Consider the following 14,063-nt stretch of genomic DNA (forward strand, 5'->3'; position numbering starts at 1 on the left):
GCCTCAAGTTTAAAATCTTGCCATAACAATTGTTTCCTGCAAATACTGACAATACACACAAGTCAAATAAATGTTAATTAAGTAATTCAGTGTAGGCATATTTTTTCTTCAAGGATATTTAGTGGAAAACAAGCTTGTGTAGTGTAGTTAGTGGCACTTTTCATGCAATATGTTGTGATTAAAAAAAAGAAAGAAAGAAAGAAAAAGTATTGCTTCTATGTCAAAAATAACCAACCAATGAACCAATATATCAACATTGGTGTTTTTTACTACTCTATTTCCATTACATTTACAGATAGCACTCACAATACAGCACATAGGACTACAGTTGACTTATGAGTGACTGTTTTTTCACCATGGCCACAAGGTGGTAGAAGTCAGTAGAGAACTGGCTTTATCATTCAAAGTTTAACCTGCTGTAGCCTATTTTATTCATGACCTGTCAACACAACCAGTTTGACTGTAGATACAAACCGCTTGGCTTCGTGTGGGAACGACAGTCACACCAACACACTACACACAGCCAGGTGTTGGTTGTGTGTGGCAGCTCGGCATTCAGGTTATGCAAGAAGACGAAGAGTGAATAAACTAAACACCGCCCATCAGGTGTGTACGGAGGTCGACTGTGACTCACTCTTCACAGACTCACAGAAGTGTGGACTAACAAAAAAGACGTTTTCTCTCGGCTGTCCGCGGTGCGTTCACGTTCATGACTCTCCTAATTAAACTGGCGTGGTGAGGGGATTTAACAGAGGAATACAAACCGCCTGAGTTGAGGCAGCAGACAACAAATGTTTTATCCTGTGTGTCGGATATGGCCTCTGCTTCTCCTGGGAGGATTCGTGGTGCCAGGTGAGTGCAGCTACTTCCTGGAGTTATAGGTAGCCTAAGGTAGTATTAGCAGGCTATATAACTTCATATTCCCCCCCAAACTTTAACAAAGCAGCAACAGTGCGTTCAATTATTTTTGTTTTGTATCGGGTTTTTTTTTTTTGGAAGAGGTTGGTTATGAACCAACTTCACTGCAGAACAAGAAGAAGCTTGATGTGTGTTTTGAGCTTGTTTACCTGCAGTTGGTCGAGATCGACCTTTATAATCTCAAAGCTGCTCTCACTGGTGAATAGTAGCTCATTCCTTAACTCATAGACTAGACATAGGAGTGGTCTGTGAAGGTGCCATATGTGCTCTTCAGTCATTTGTAGGAGATATCTCACAGAATTAAATGTAGAAGCGTTACAGCACAAGTAGCTACAAGTCAGTTTATGGGGCAATGGATTATTGTCATGCTGATATAGATAATTATAGATTATATAGCCTACCTTGTGTTTTATATGGTCCATAATGTGACAGAGGAACACACAAATGCACCATTAGTTTTTAACATAAAGTAGGCCTAAATAAGTAATGGACCTGCTGCCCTCCCCCTACCCAGACACAGTGGTTAAAGGTGGTCACTGTCAGTAATCACATTTCCATGTTGATAAAAGGTAATTTTGTGATCCAATAACATAATATTTACTTAGTTTCACTTTAATGAAACATCTGTGTTAATTAGAGGTTCATTATGGGGACTGTCACTAAAAACCCCTGCTGTACAAGTCAATAATTTAAAAAGATGGTTATTTATTTTTATTTAATTGTTTATTTGACAAGGACAGAGCATATATAAAAAAAGAAAGTAAAGTAAATAGCCAGATTTAGCCAAAAGGCTAGTTTCCATCTGTTGGTCAGGCCTTACAAGGGCTTCCTAAAATGAAACAACACAGAACATTTAGGGGAAACAAATAACCATTTAAAAATACTAGTTAAAACATAGTTAAAGCATAAACAACCACTGATAATAACATTGTTCAAATTGTCATACACACAAAGACATGTTGAGGACGTACGTTTTTGGCAAAATCCACTGGATTGTTTCAGCACAGAGTTCACCACCAGCGTTGACTTTAATAGATTTGCCTAACACTTAAACCCTGTGGCCAACACAAACTACCACTGAGTTGAATCAACACCTCTGACACAGAAACGTGGTGGTCAGATGTGCCAACTTCTTATGAATCAGTCAACAAATACCTTTGCACAATATTAAGGTTCCTGTGTGTCATTCAACAAGTGATGAGAACAAACAACAGTGCACGGCTGCAGTTTCAGACGGCATTTGTCTGAATCAAATAAAAAGTAACTGATTGACCTGATGGGCTGCTGGATAAAAATTAAAATCACTGACTGTAGGAAATGAAGTTTGTACTGTAAACTGAGTGCACTCATTAGTTTGAGGAAATGCTTTGTAACTTAAGGGCATGGATTACTTATTCAGGGGGAACTATTCATCTAAACACATCCCTCCCAGATCCTGCAGTATAGCAAAATGTAAGATATTCAGATGTATTACGTTGGCTCCTAGGGAGACATGATAACGTCTCTCTGTTGTGCTGAGGTTGGATTTTGTTTTGCTCAAACACACTGCAAATGTTGTTGATGGAGGAGCTGTTTGGACAAGCACGCATGGAAAGACCTGGCATTTTGGAGATGCCTGAGTTTATGGTTCAATGGTGGAAAATAACACAAATGAATCAGAGATCAGAGACTTTTCAACTTTAATGTTGAATGAGTTGTAGGACAGCTGTCTGAATGTATAACATCACCACAGACAGATAACATGGATAGCAGGGTTTGTTTCCCAGGCTTTTCCCAGTGTGTTATGGAAGTGAAACTAGACTGTGACTGGTCTCACAGCAGCACAGACCTGTTTAATTTGCAGTGTATCAACAGGATTCATGTGCAATGCCTTGGGAAGGGTTGAAAAACCTTTCATGAATGAAGTTTTAATAAAAGAGTGAAGGTTGAAGGAGAGGCGAGTCTCAGAAAATGGACAAAAAGAAGTTAAGTTATTCCAAAAACAGACAATGGCGCCAAATTCCATAGACACCATTTTAATTTTTCATGGTCGTCATCTGCTGTTGAACACATGAGTTAAATCAAGTTTATACTGAATCGGTGAGAAATCTGAGAGCAACATGCTTTAGTGTCAACAGAACGTGATAACTCAGCCTATATGTAATAAATATGATCTAAAGTAGATTATGTACATGTGATTTTAAAAGACTGTTTATCCTTTAGGCTTAAGGATGAGCTAAGATTTCCTGGTTGGCTTCTGTATTGTTCTCACCAAAAAAACTGGCTGTAGCTGATTACTAAAAGCAGGAAAATACACCCCCCTCCCTCCTCCCTAAACTTGCACCATAATGTAAGTGTGCAAACAAATGTTTCATATTTCTGTCCCTGCCAGTGCTGGTTTAACGTGATGCACATTTACCATTTGTTCTTTGTTGCCCAGTTTGTTATGTATGGAAAAATAAATCACACAATTATAAAACAATGTGATAATGTTAAAGGTGTCAGGAATTAGACCAAATTAGACATTGTTTTTCTTTTATCTTATTTTCTCTGTTTCTTTAAGAGGTAGATCTTAAAGACGACTTTTTAGATTGAAGCGTAATAAACCATATGAACTGCTGTATGATATAGTCTATTTTCTTCACCCACTGACACAGGTCTTATCCTGTTGCTGTTATCCTCTTTTTATTATTGTAATTTTGATCTTGAGGCATACATTTCATATCATGCCTGTGCAGGATCACAGGACATTCTTGGCTTCCTCCACTGGTTTATCAGAAGGAATGTTTTAATCCGCACGAAGAGTCTGCAGGTCTGCTCATCACTGTGGCCCGACACTGTGATCCAGGTTTAGCTACAGTAAACTTTACCGCACTTGATGGAAAAGAACAGCTGCCAAACTGCACTTAAAACATGATGGATTATAAATTGCAGACTGTTTTAATTGTCTAACCTGTGTTAGGTCGGTGTAGCCACTTTTGAATATACTGTATGTCGATGAATTGTTCTCTTGTTTATCACACTGAGGTACTCAAGTGAAGCAGATAAGTGGTGAATCAGGTCGTACAGCCTTGGGCAGCGGCTGGGGAAGATTGTTCAGGCAGCACCAGAAACTGATACAGTTTATACAATAAACAACAGATATCTCCAAGTGTCACTTTGTTCTCAAATGTCAAGGATGTTTCTGTTTAGGAAGCAGTGATAACTACAGTAGAGACTGTGTTTGGAGTGAAGGACTGAGGATTGACACAGTAATGAGTGAGTGTTTGTTCTCACTTTCTTGTATTCATTATCACAGGGGTGAGACACGTCGGTGCAATAGAAATTTATACTCCAACTGAGGTGGAAGCGGTCAACGGGACAAATGTGAGATTGAAGTGCACCTTCACTTCCTCTCATCCAGTGACGCCCCAGTCCGTCACAGTGTCCTGGAACTTCCGCCCCGTTAATTCAGGGTCAGATGAGTCGGTGAGTAGAAACTGCCTTTTTTCTGAAAATACATTTTTATCCTGTTTTAACATTTTCCTTAATGAAACCCAGAGGTGATTTGTAAATGACATTAAAATAACACAAGAATTGGTAACAGCATTCAGAACCCATTTTCCTTGGTAAAAGTACAATGTTTAACCCATATACATCCACTGTGACCTGTTCATTAAATGTTCTTTTCATAATATCTTTCCCGAACTTCCTGAAGCCTCTCTGGCACAAAGACAAAAAAAAAACGAACAAACACTTTGTAGCCAAAAGACACAACAGTATGTCATAACAACTCGCAATACCTTTTTGATTAGAGTACACAAAGAAATATCACATACAGTAAATGTGAAAAATCACCTGGAAAAAAACATTGAAGCTTTTAGTCTCAATTAAACTGAAAAGCTGAAAACTGCAGTTTGAATGGCCACTTGACTTTAAAAGGTCCAACAAATGGCTTTGTTCTCTGAAGCTAATTTCCCCTCCACAACAACTGTAGAGAGGGTGAATATTTTAAACTCACTTTTTGTTTGAATTCTTGTAATTAAAGTTATGGATTATTGGGGGTGTATTGCTTTGAGTGACAAGTGGGTGAGTGGGAAGTCTTAACCCAAGTATCGGCTCCTCCACACTTTATTTGTTTTTTGATTATCTCGGAGTTGGGCAGAGTCGGTCACCACCAGCAGCCCACTCTCGGAGGCTACGTCTATCTGAATTCACAGTCTGTGAATTCTTGCACTTCACTCTCTTGTGACTGAAATTAGTATTACAGAAACAAACACCAATAAGATTGTTGTTTTTTTCCCACTTGCCTCTCAGGGCTTCAGTACATTCTTGTCTCAATAGTCAGTACATTTTAGATTCTTTGAACAGCTGTCTTCCATTGTCCACAGCTCTGACATACACACACGCAAAGTTCAAATGAAGCTGGCCAAAACACACAAAGAGTAAAAAATGATGCATTACATGTCATATCCAGAGAGAGCAGCATTTGCCAGTGGTAACACTTACAGTTTAGTGCTTTATGTCATGTTTGTATATAACACAAGATGTATCCTGTTCTGGAAACTAAGGGCTAACCCAAAACATGATGTATCTTAAAAGGCTTCCAGCAGACATGGCACAACACATGAATGGTATGAAATATTGTGTAAATATGGCTCTTGGTGGCTTTTAAACATGAACTGTGACCAACAGTTGAATAGTTTTTTAGAATGAGTGAGTTGTTCATGGTGTGTCCTTCGTGGTTTTATTGATATCTTTGAATGTTTGCGGGCAAATGTGTTCCTGGGTATCACTATAGTTTGGATTTTCCACTCTTTATTGTATTTATGGATGTGTGTTTGTGTCTCAGGTGTTTTACTACCATGAGACACCATACCCTCCCACGCAAGGGCGTTTTAAAGACCATGCGGTGTGGTCGGGAGATATAACTAGACGGGACGCCTCCATCACCCTGCATGAGGTGCCCCCGACCTTCAACGGTACCTTCATCTGCCAGGTGCGTAACCGTCCAGATGTGCACGGCAGTAACGGAGAGATCAACTTCAAAGTCGTCGACAAAGGTAAGACGGGCAGCGCTGCAGACCTGGAAGACTCAGTAACTTAAGTCTGTCATATTTCATCAGCATCACATGTATTGCAACAAAAGGACATTTAAAAATATTGAAGAAGCTTTGATTTTCACTTTTTGTCACAACATCTGTGTGTTAGATGTAGAAGAGTAGTCTTGTACTGTACTGGTTCTGGTAGAAAAACTCTCTGCCTCTCAACAGGAAGGTCAGAGGTCACATCTGGAGCAGGATGGAGTTCAGTGGCTCAACTGGACTTCAGTACACATATTGCTTAAAAAATGTATTATCTGTGTTTTGTCTCTATTGTGTTCTCTGCTGCCGCTTTCATCCACTTCTATCACTGATTTTTGCTCCTAGTGTCCCTCTCGGAGATCGGCATGCTGGCGATCATAGTCGGAGCCTCCTGCGGTGTAATCTTGGTCCTCCTCGCCATCTTCGTGGCAGTGAGGATCCGCAGGAGAAGGAGAATGGAAGGCGAATTTGAGATGGAGCCACGGGTGCGCGAGTGGAAGGACCCGACCGAGTGGTGAGGACCAGGGAGCTGGAGCCCTCTGCTTCTCTTGTCTTTGGACTGGTGTTGAGTCTGACTGGCTGCTTGGTTCCACTCTGCTGGAAGAGACAAATGAAAGCTGAGGGTGGGAGGGTGGCTTTTTTTTCTTCCATGTTTGCTCCTCCAATGTGAACCTCTCAGATATCACCACAGTTCATTCACTGCAGTATTAGTGATATTATGTACCTACCACCCATTCAATTTGTTGTAATGGCAATTCTTTGTACACTTTTAATATGTTTTTAGATGTTGCCAGTGATTGTAACTACTAACTAAATTTATCAAAGTTTTTAAACTGTAGACTCTAGGGGTTGTAAATATGGATATTTCCTTCTGACTAATGCAGATCTTTAAACTTGTTCATTAACCTCAATTCACCACAGCAATGCTGCCTGCACTTAGTCTTTTTTTCTGAGTTGATTTACATAAAAAAAAGAAGAAAAAAAGAAATCGTAGTCATTTTATTGCATGTTTTACAAGACCACACTGCCTGTGATTGAAAGTGAGTCTTGTATAGAAATAATTTTATCTCTAAAGAGCACAAGAGCACTTCAGACATGACACTGCTGTGGTGAATTAGGTCATATATCCTCTCTATTTCCTGCTATAGATGGGTTAACTTTTCAAGGTAATGGCAGATAAGAGCAGATGAACTTTTTATGGGCAAAATCTTCCCTTTTCTCTGTGAGAAGTGCTGCTTCATTGCTTCAATGTTACTTTGATTTGTGAATACAGGTGAAGAATTTCACTAATCCAGAGAACTACGGTGGTTTTTGGTGGAGAAATGGTATTGATCCGATGTCTTTGGTCGTCTTTGTCCACTGAAAGAAGCGACATATCAATTCTCTTTGGTACTCTGTCTGGGTGTGGTTCAACCTAAGGATTTGGGGTATTGTATCTTTGAAGCCTCCTCCTCTGTTCTGTAAACCAGTGCGGGTCATTTGTTTTTTTGCTGCGATTTCCATTCACCGATTTCCATCCACCAGTGGCCCATCTCACTATTTATGTGTGTGTGTGTGGGTGCATGATGTGTGTGTGTGTGTGTGACTGAATTTGTTTCACGGGGTGTTGGGTCAGTACGGTTGAAGAAGCCATTCACCTGAAAGCTGTGGAGGTGAAGAAAGAAGTTGAGAGTTCAGACGAGGAGTCGGAGCCCAGCAGCGGGGGTGATGACGAGGAGGACGATGGTCTTGAAGGTGATGATGATGACGACGACGATGATGATGACGACGACGGTGGTGATGATGATGATGATTAGATCCGTTGATTGAGATTGTCTTTCCAGTTATATCGGCATTGTTTTTTGGTATCAACAAGGTTTTAACTGGTGTAATTTATTGTACTTTTTCAGAGCATTGCTGATTTACAGCACAAGTAACAAAAAATGAAAAAGTATTTCACTGGTGTTAGCATTGCACTGTGATGCTGAAAATAAGGATCAAATTTGATGCAGCAGGGCCTTCGTTTATTTATTAACTTTACTTCTTTATTTTTCCTGTGCTTCCTTCTTCCTTGTAATAGCTTGAAGCCCACATTTGCCACATACAATTCAAAAACTGACAGTTCAGTTGGCCGTTCAGGTGTGCCATGCTAGTAGCTGCTAACGTATCTGTAGACTGCTAATCTCCAGTAGAAATGAGGAGTGGGCTACAGAGGCCTGGTGAACTCAATTGTTTTTAACAGACTCCACTAGCATCACATTTTATTATGCATCTCCCCTTAATTTCTGCCTTTTTTATCGGTACGTCTTTACATGATCACTGCAACCTTGCTCCTTTGTACTAATTTGAATGCATTTTCATACACCTGCTGCTGGAACTGTGCTGCCTCAGATCGATGCAAAAATATGTGGATTTTCGTGTTAAGTAAATGGACTAAAGATTTTTCATTTATCTTGTTACCAACACACCCTGATAGTTTTTTTCTATCTGCTCCGCTGCCACACAAACAGTCACTTCCTACTAGAAGCAGCTGAGTTGAGGAAACAAAAGTTTTGTCTAGTCAGCTGCTTCTTTTTAAATGTACCGTAATGTGTCTTTACAGAGGGTTTTGAATGTAGTTCATGGCAAAATGAGAGACTGGGTCTTTATATATGAGCGATAAACAAACTGAGTTTACTGTTTTGACAAAATTGCAATTGATTTTTTTTTATTCTAATAATGTACATAGTGTAAGATAAGCAGAGCTTTACACTTTTTAAATCAAGTCTTGAAATGTTTTCAAGTGTATCTCACTTTAGCAATTTTAATAAAAGGACTGTTTTTGAAATTACTAAGTGACATGAAGTGTATTTTTGATAGAATTGTTCAGTGTGGGAACCGAACAAACCATCACCACCGGTTTGTGTGGCACATGATATCAATGATCTACAGTTTCATTTCCTGGCCAAAATAACATCTGAATTCAATGTTGTAATCCAGCTGCGTAAGTAATCTGCATAATACAACAGTTTGTCCTGCTTTTGTCTTCAACTAATTTGTTTTAGAAACGTGTTGAAATAATCTTTTCTTTTAAAAAAAAAATCTTCATGGGTCAATTAACACCCACTGAACGATCCTTCGAAAACCACAGGCACTGGTGTTAAATCACTTACTCACTAGAAAATCAGTGTCTTTCCAGTTGTGTTGTGTATAAATCTACAACAGCCACAAAAAGGGCACAGTAATGTGATGGTACAACAAAATTCCATTTTCATGGTCCTCAACTCAAAGTGTTTTTTTCTGTTGACTTTAAACACAGCCCATGCTTTCACAGCCACCCTCTTAAGATTAGACTCACAACACTGAAGTGTGAAGTTGATGGTTACCGAGTCAGGGAGGGGAGGGGCTGTGGCCTGCTGCATGTGGGAACTTGTCTGATGACGCACGAACCACACGATTCAACACAGCGAAGGTCTCATTCAGTCTACAGTGACATTGCTCTTTGTTTGAACTGTTTTGGTTCTTTTGTTGTAATAATGGGTCGTATGCTATTAACAGATACTGTACATTTTGAAGGAATATGATGGGAGATGATTTAATGACTTATTTTACCCCCTCATTACAGAAGAGAAAGACAAATACCTGAACTGTCATGGCATGGACGGACAGGAAATCTAGTATTGATCTGTCCTTCTCTTATTTCATCATTTCTACACTGGTCCAGAGTAGCTGTGCTCAGTTTACAGCCACTTGAAGTTTACATAAGCTGTTCAGTTTTATGCTATTTTATACTGCTGCTCTACATTTATCTGACAGCAGTTGTTGCCATACCTCTCAGCCACTGGAGATGCTTCAGATGTCTGAGTTTGTATGAGGTCCACCATATTTTGTCAAAGTTTACTCTCTTTCAGTTCTGTCTCTGGTCTCTTTAACTGCTTAATGCTCTACCGAGTTCACCAATAAATCTGAAACCGACTGCTACTTTATCCTGGGTAGCAGAGTGTGAATTATATAACAACTCTCAGGGGGTCAACTTTTTTCTAAGGTGAAAGGGACTTTCTGCGTCTTGCAGGCATGTGCTTGAATGGACTGAGGTGTTGCAGTGTTTACATTATATTGCCTGTTTAACTAAAGTTGTCAGAAGTAGAGGAGTAGAAAGTACAATATTTCCTTCTATAGGAGTGTATGTGACTTAATGACTTAATGTATGTGACTTGACTCAAATGAAGATGGTAAAGACTACTTACTTGTTTACTTGTTAAGTGAATTAATGTCCTGCTGGGCAACTCTCAGTTGACAGGTAGGCTACATAATTGTCAGACCTGGTGGATACAAAACTAGAAGGTTAGACATTTTATGTTTATTGTTAACAAGGAACCTCTGAGTTCCTGGTTTTACTGTACTCAGGCACCAGAAATGTTTGATCACCAATAACGAAAAGGAAGCTGAGAAAAAATAGTCCCACATTCCACACAGAAAAACTGTGCTCTGTTGCTGATGGAAACAAACAGGTTGTTAAGAGCTTGAAAACAATGATATTAAAAAAACATCTGAAACTGACCTTTCTCATAAAAACTTGATAACAGGGGAATGGTGATACTTAGTCTACTGTTGTTACTGTCATTTGTTGTTGTATATAGTCACATGTGATGCAGTGTTTGGTGTCTTTGTCTCTACGGTGTATGTGTTCCTTACATAGGCTATGTTGTGGTGATGGTGATGTCTAAAGATGCTATATAAGTTAGAAAAGCCTGTTATGTGTGACGATATAGAGTGTGGTGTGCAGTACACACCCAGTTTGTTTACATACAGAAAATAGTGCACACAAACAACACTACAGTAACTTACCTGTGTAATGTCTCCCTGTATGAAACAGTAGGAGTTCCATCTTCTCTGTAATATCCTGCCTCTAACAGCCTAAGGCCTCTTCACACCAAGGCTGGAAAATGGTAGAAGATGTCACTGATGTCACTGTCACAAGCCAAATCAAGTTTGCAACATGTTCAAATATAATAAGTGTCAGGTGTGCAGCTCTGCTGGAAACGTACCTTAGAATGAATGGAAATAGGTGCAGGTCAAGAAATCCTAAAACAAAAACTTGCACTTTCTCTAGCTGCTAAACGTCTGAGAGGTGCCAGCAGACTGATTCAGGCTGATCTGCTGCGGGTAAACGTTGTTCAGTTGCAGGATTCCGTCAGTGTCACAATGAGCCGATGGAATGTTCTCTCATTCTTTATGCAAATTGGCTTTAGCCTACATCACACTTTCACTTCAGTTTAATTAATCTATGGCTGTTTTTTTTAATGTTTCTTTTGTATGTATTATTATTGAAGTGCAAATATGCACCAGAATGTAAACAAACCACCCATATATGTTGACATTTTCCATCATGATCAAATATTTTTATGCCTGGCTTATATTAGCCTACTAGAAGTAGCCTATTATTTGACTGAACTAAATAAAGTATTCAGAGCTGTGCATGTGAGACCAAGTCCTGGCTCAAATGACAATTACTAAGTAATTTGTAAGGATATAGTTAGTATTTGTAGGAAATAAATATTGTCCTCATTGTATTTTAGGCCTTAGCTGGTTGACCAATCAAGTTCCTCCTAGCTTCCTGTCTGTACCGGAAATAAAAACAAGTGGAAATGGCACCAGGGACGTCGTCATGAAAGTAAAGATGTCAGGTAAAGTAAGGTAAAACCACCACAGCCACACAAACGTTTGTTAAGAATGAGATAAAACCAGATGTGTTGTGATTTGTGTTTGCTAAAGTGACATTTTGTTAGTTTGCTATAAATTGAAGGATGCTAGCTAACGTCAGTTAGCTTAAGTTGTTGTTGTTTGTTGTTTTAGCTAATTAGCGTCTGTACGCGTCTACACGACATTGTCTTTAAGAAAGTGAAGTAAAACAGCATCAAACAAGTTAGCCATTCCTCACTGACACTTACATTGACCTACGTTACTGTTTACCTGTATGTAGCTACATTGGTGAGGCAGGCGGGCCTTCAGCTGCCATCAAGGAAAAGCAAATGGTGTGATCCACTTGTTTGTCTGAATTGTCTTAAGCCATTGTACAATATTCTTCCAGGCATGAAATATTGGAAATAAATTGTAATATTTACAAATACAGGTCAGGACATGTTTCAATCCCCTGAACTGCTGTTTTTACATTGAAGGGGAGGGGAGGGGAGGGGGAGGGGGGCTCTAGGGACATACAGTTGTTACTGTAAAAGGCTTCATGTGCTAATGCATCACTGCATAAAGCTGAGTCACAGAGGGCATTTTTCTATGGAAACAGTGGCCGTGCTTTTTATGTTTTAAGTACATTATGCTGATGAACACACTCATAGTGCAATAACTCACTTATTCATCCAGATGAGATGTGTGTCCTTGCCTCTGTGGGGCAGCAGACATTTTGCTGCAGTAAGGACAGATGACACCTATGTGCTTCAAGTCGTGTGTGCACCTTAGGGCTGGGCGATATATCGATATAAAAAATATATCGATATATTTCTTCATGGGATATGGAATTTGACCATATCGCATATATCGATATAGTTCAAATTTGCGCTGTGATCCTTGCTCCATTCAGGCTGCTGATCTGGAGCTCTCTGCACTGCTCGCCGCGCTCCGCCCCTCCTCTAACTATTTTATTCATTATCAGACCGCTGCTTCACCAGCTGACCGAGAGGAACGCACCGAGTCCACGTCGACCTCGTTGCCGTTAACGAGCCGAGCCGCGGCTCTAGAGGCTCAGTCAGCTGCTGTAGCACAGCTGTTAGCTGTTAGCCGTTAGCTGTTATTAGCCGTTAGCACGCCGTCCCCTGCAGCAGCGTCAGAGCTCCAGACCTGTGAGCCGCGGTGCTTTCACCAGATTCAGCTCGGAAGGTTCGCGTTTACCCCATGGATCTATGATAATATAATACATCCATGGTTTACACACGTTTGTTTTCACTCTGGTCCGAACCGTGGGTCCGTGAGTGTCACGTGACGTTTCCATGACGACTGACCGAAAAAGACGTGGGGCACGTCACGTGACTCCAGGTTAAAAAAAAAAAATCTCAGAGAAATAACAGAGACACAAGGCAGTTGTTGTTTTTTAGTTTTTAGTGCAGACAATTGATAGTTTTTTTTATTTCAAGAGTGCCTTTCTATAAGACTCTGCTATAGCTGGTGTTTATGTTACAGAAATGTCTTACAATAAATTATACATGATAATGACAATATTTTCAAATTTCCAGCCAACTTTTAACATTGATCTTAGAAGAGGCCTTATGGAATCACGCCTTCTAAAATCCATTACTCCATTACTTTGATTTCAAAAAGGTACTCTTGTCAGGCAGTATTTATGTTTACATTTTGTTATTTGAGCAACTGAACATTTATTCATGAACCAGATGAAGAAACCTGTTTATTATTTATTCATTTGATTTTGCAACTGTTCAGTGAAATAGCCGGTTTCAATAAAACTACCTGTGACTTGTCATATTTGGCTTTAACTTTGACTGAACATTTGCTCTCACTTTGCGGAAAAATATCGGGATATATATCGTATATCGACATTCAGACAAAATATATCGGGATATGACTTTTGGTCCATATCGCCCAGCCCTAGTGCACCTACATGGCACCTATGAGCACTAATAGGACATGAAATGATGAATATCTGCACAGTGCATGTGTGGGGTTATTATGATTGAGAGAGTATGACGTGCTGTCTGCGTAGTTACAGTCGTCCTGCACAGGTCTGCAGCAGCTCCCTGTCTTTCTGCAGCAATTTTTTTTTTCTTATTGCAGTTCTGGAAGAGTTCCCACTGCTGCTGCATTGATACTCCAGTGGAGGGGCCTGGAGAGGAGAGCAGAGAGCCTGCAGCCCGGCCAGAGAGAGAGTCTCTCATTTAGAGCTCTGCACCCATGAAACAAACCTCTGTTTACGTGATCTTACCCCTCACATCCCACTTCACCTGCCTATATGTGCTCATTATGGAGACCTAAAGTATAACAGTGGTCCATATCTGTGGTGATTGTAGGAGTATGTTTGTTACCCTGTGGCTGCTTTTGTTTCACATCCTGCAGGTGATAAATTACATCAGTTGCTATAGACTCACTTCACACTGCGTTCAGTTTTGCCTCCTGATGCAA

The 14,063-nt window shown here is 39.9% G+C and overlaps 1 protein-coding gene across 1 annotated transcript; it reads left to right on the forward strand.

Moving 5' to 3' along the window:
• Positions 1-550: 550 nt before the first annotated feature.
• LOC310997363 (myelin protein zero-like protein 2) lies at positions 551-8,769 on the forward strand. The gene is made up of 5 exons (XM_083987038.1): positions 551-852; positions 4,196-4,365; positions 5,729-5,939; positions 6,306-6,474; positions 7,567-8,769. The coding sequence occupies exons 1-5, from the start codon at positions 792-794 to the stop codon at positions 7,754-7,756; spliced, it is 801 nt and encodes a 266-aa protein (XP_083843164.1). The 5' UTR covers positions 551-791; the 3' UTR covers positions 7,757-8,769.
• The last annotated feature ends 5,294 nt before the right edge of the window (positions 8,770-14,063 follow it).

Source organism: Trachurus trachurus, assembly GCF_905171665.1.
Source record: "Trachurus trachurus genome assembly, chromosome: 14".
NCBI lineage: Eukaryota > Metazoa > Chordata > Actinopteri > Carangiformes > Carangidae > Trachurus > Trachurus trachurus.

What these genes read in the sequence shown, in the direction of transcription:
- LOC310997363 (XM_083987038.1), top strand. Translation starts at nt 792, where the DNA reads ATGTTTTATCCTGTGTGTCGGATATGGCCTCTGCTTCTCCTGGGAGGA. An exon ending in ATTCAGGGTCAGATGAGTCG is followed by an intron (nt 4,366 to 5,728) that starts GTGAGTAGAAAC and finishes TTTGTGTCTCAG; the next exon opens with GTGTTTTACTACCATGAGAC. An exon ending in CTTCAAAGTCGTCGACAAAG is followed by an intron (nt 5,940 to 6,305) that starts GTAAGACGGGCA and finishes TTTTGCTCCTAG; the next exon opens with TGTCCCTCTCGGAGATCGGC.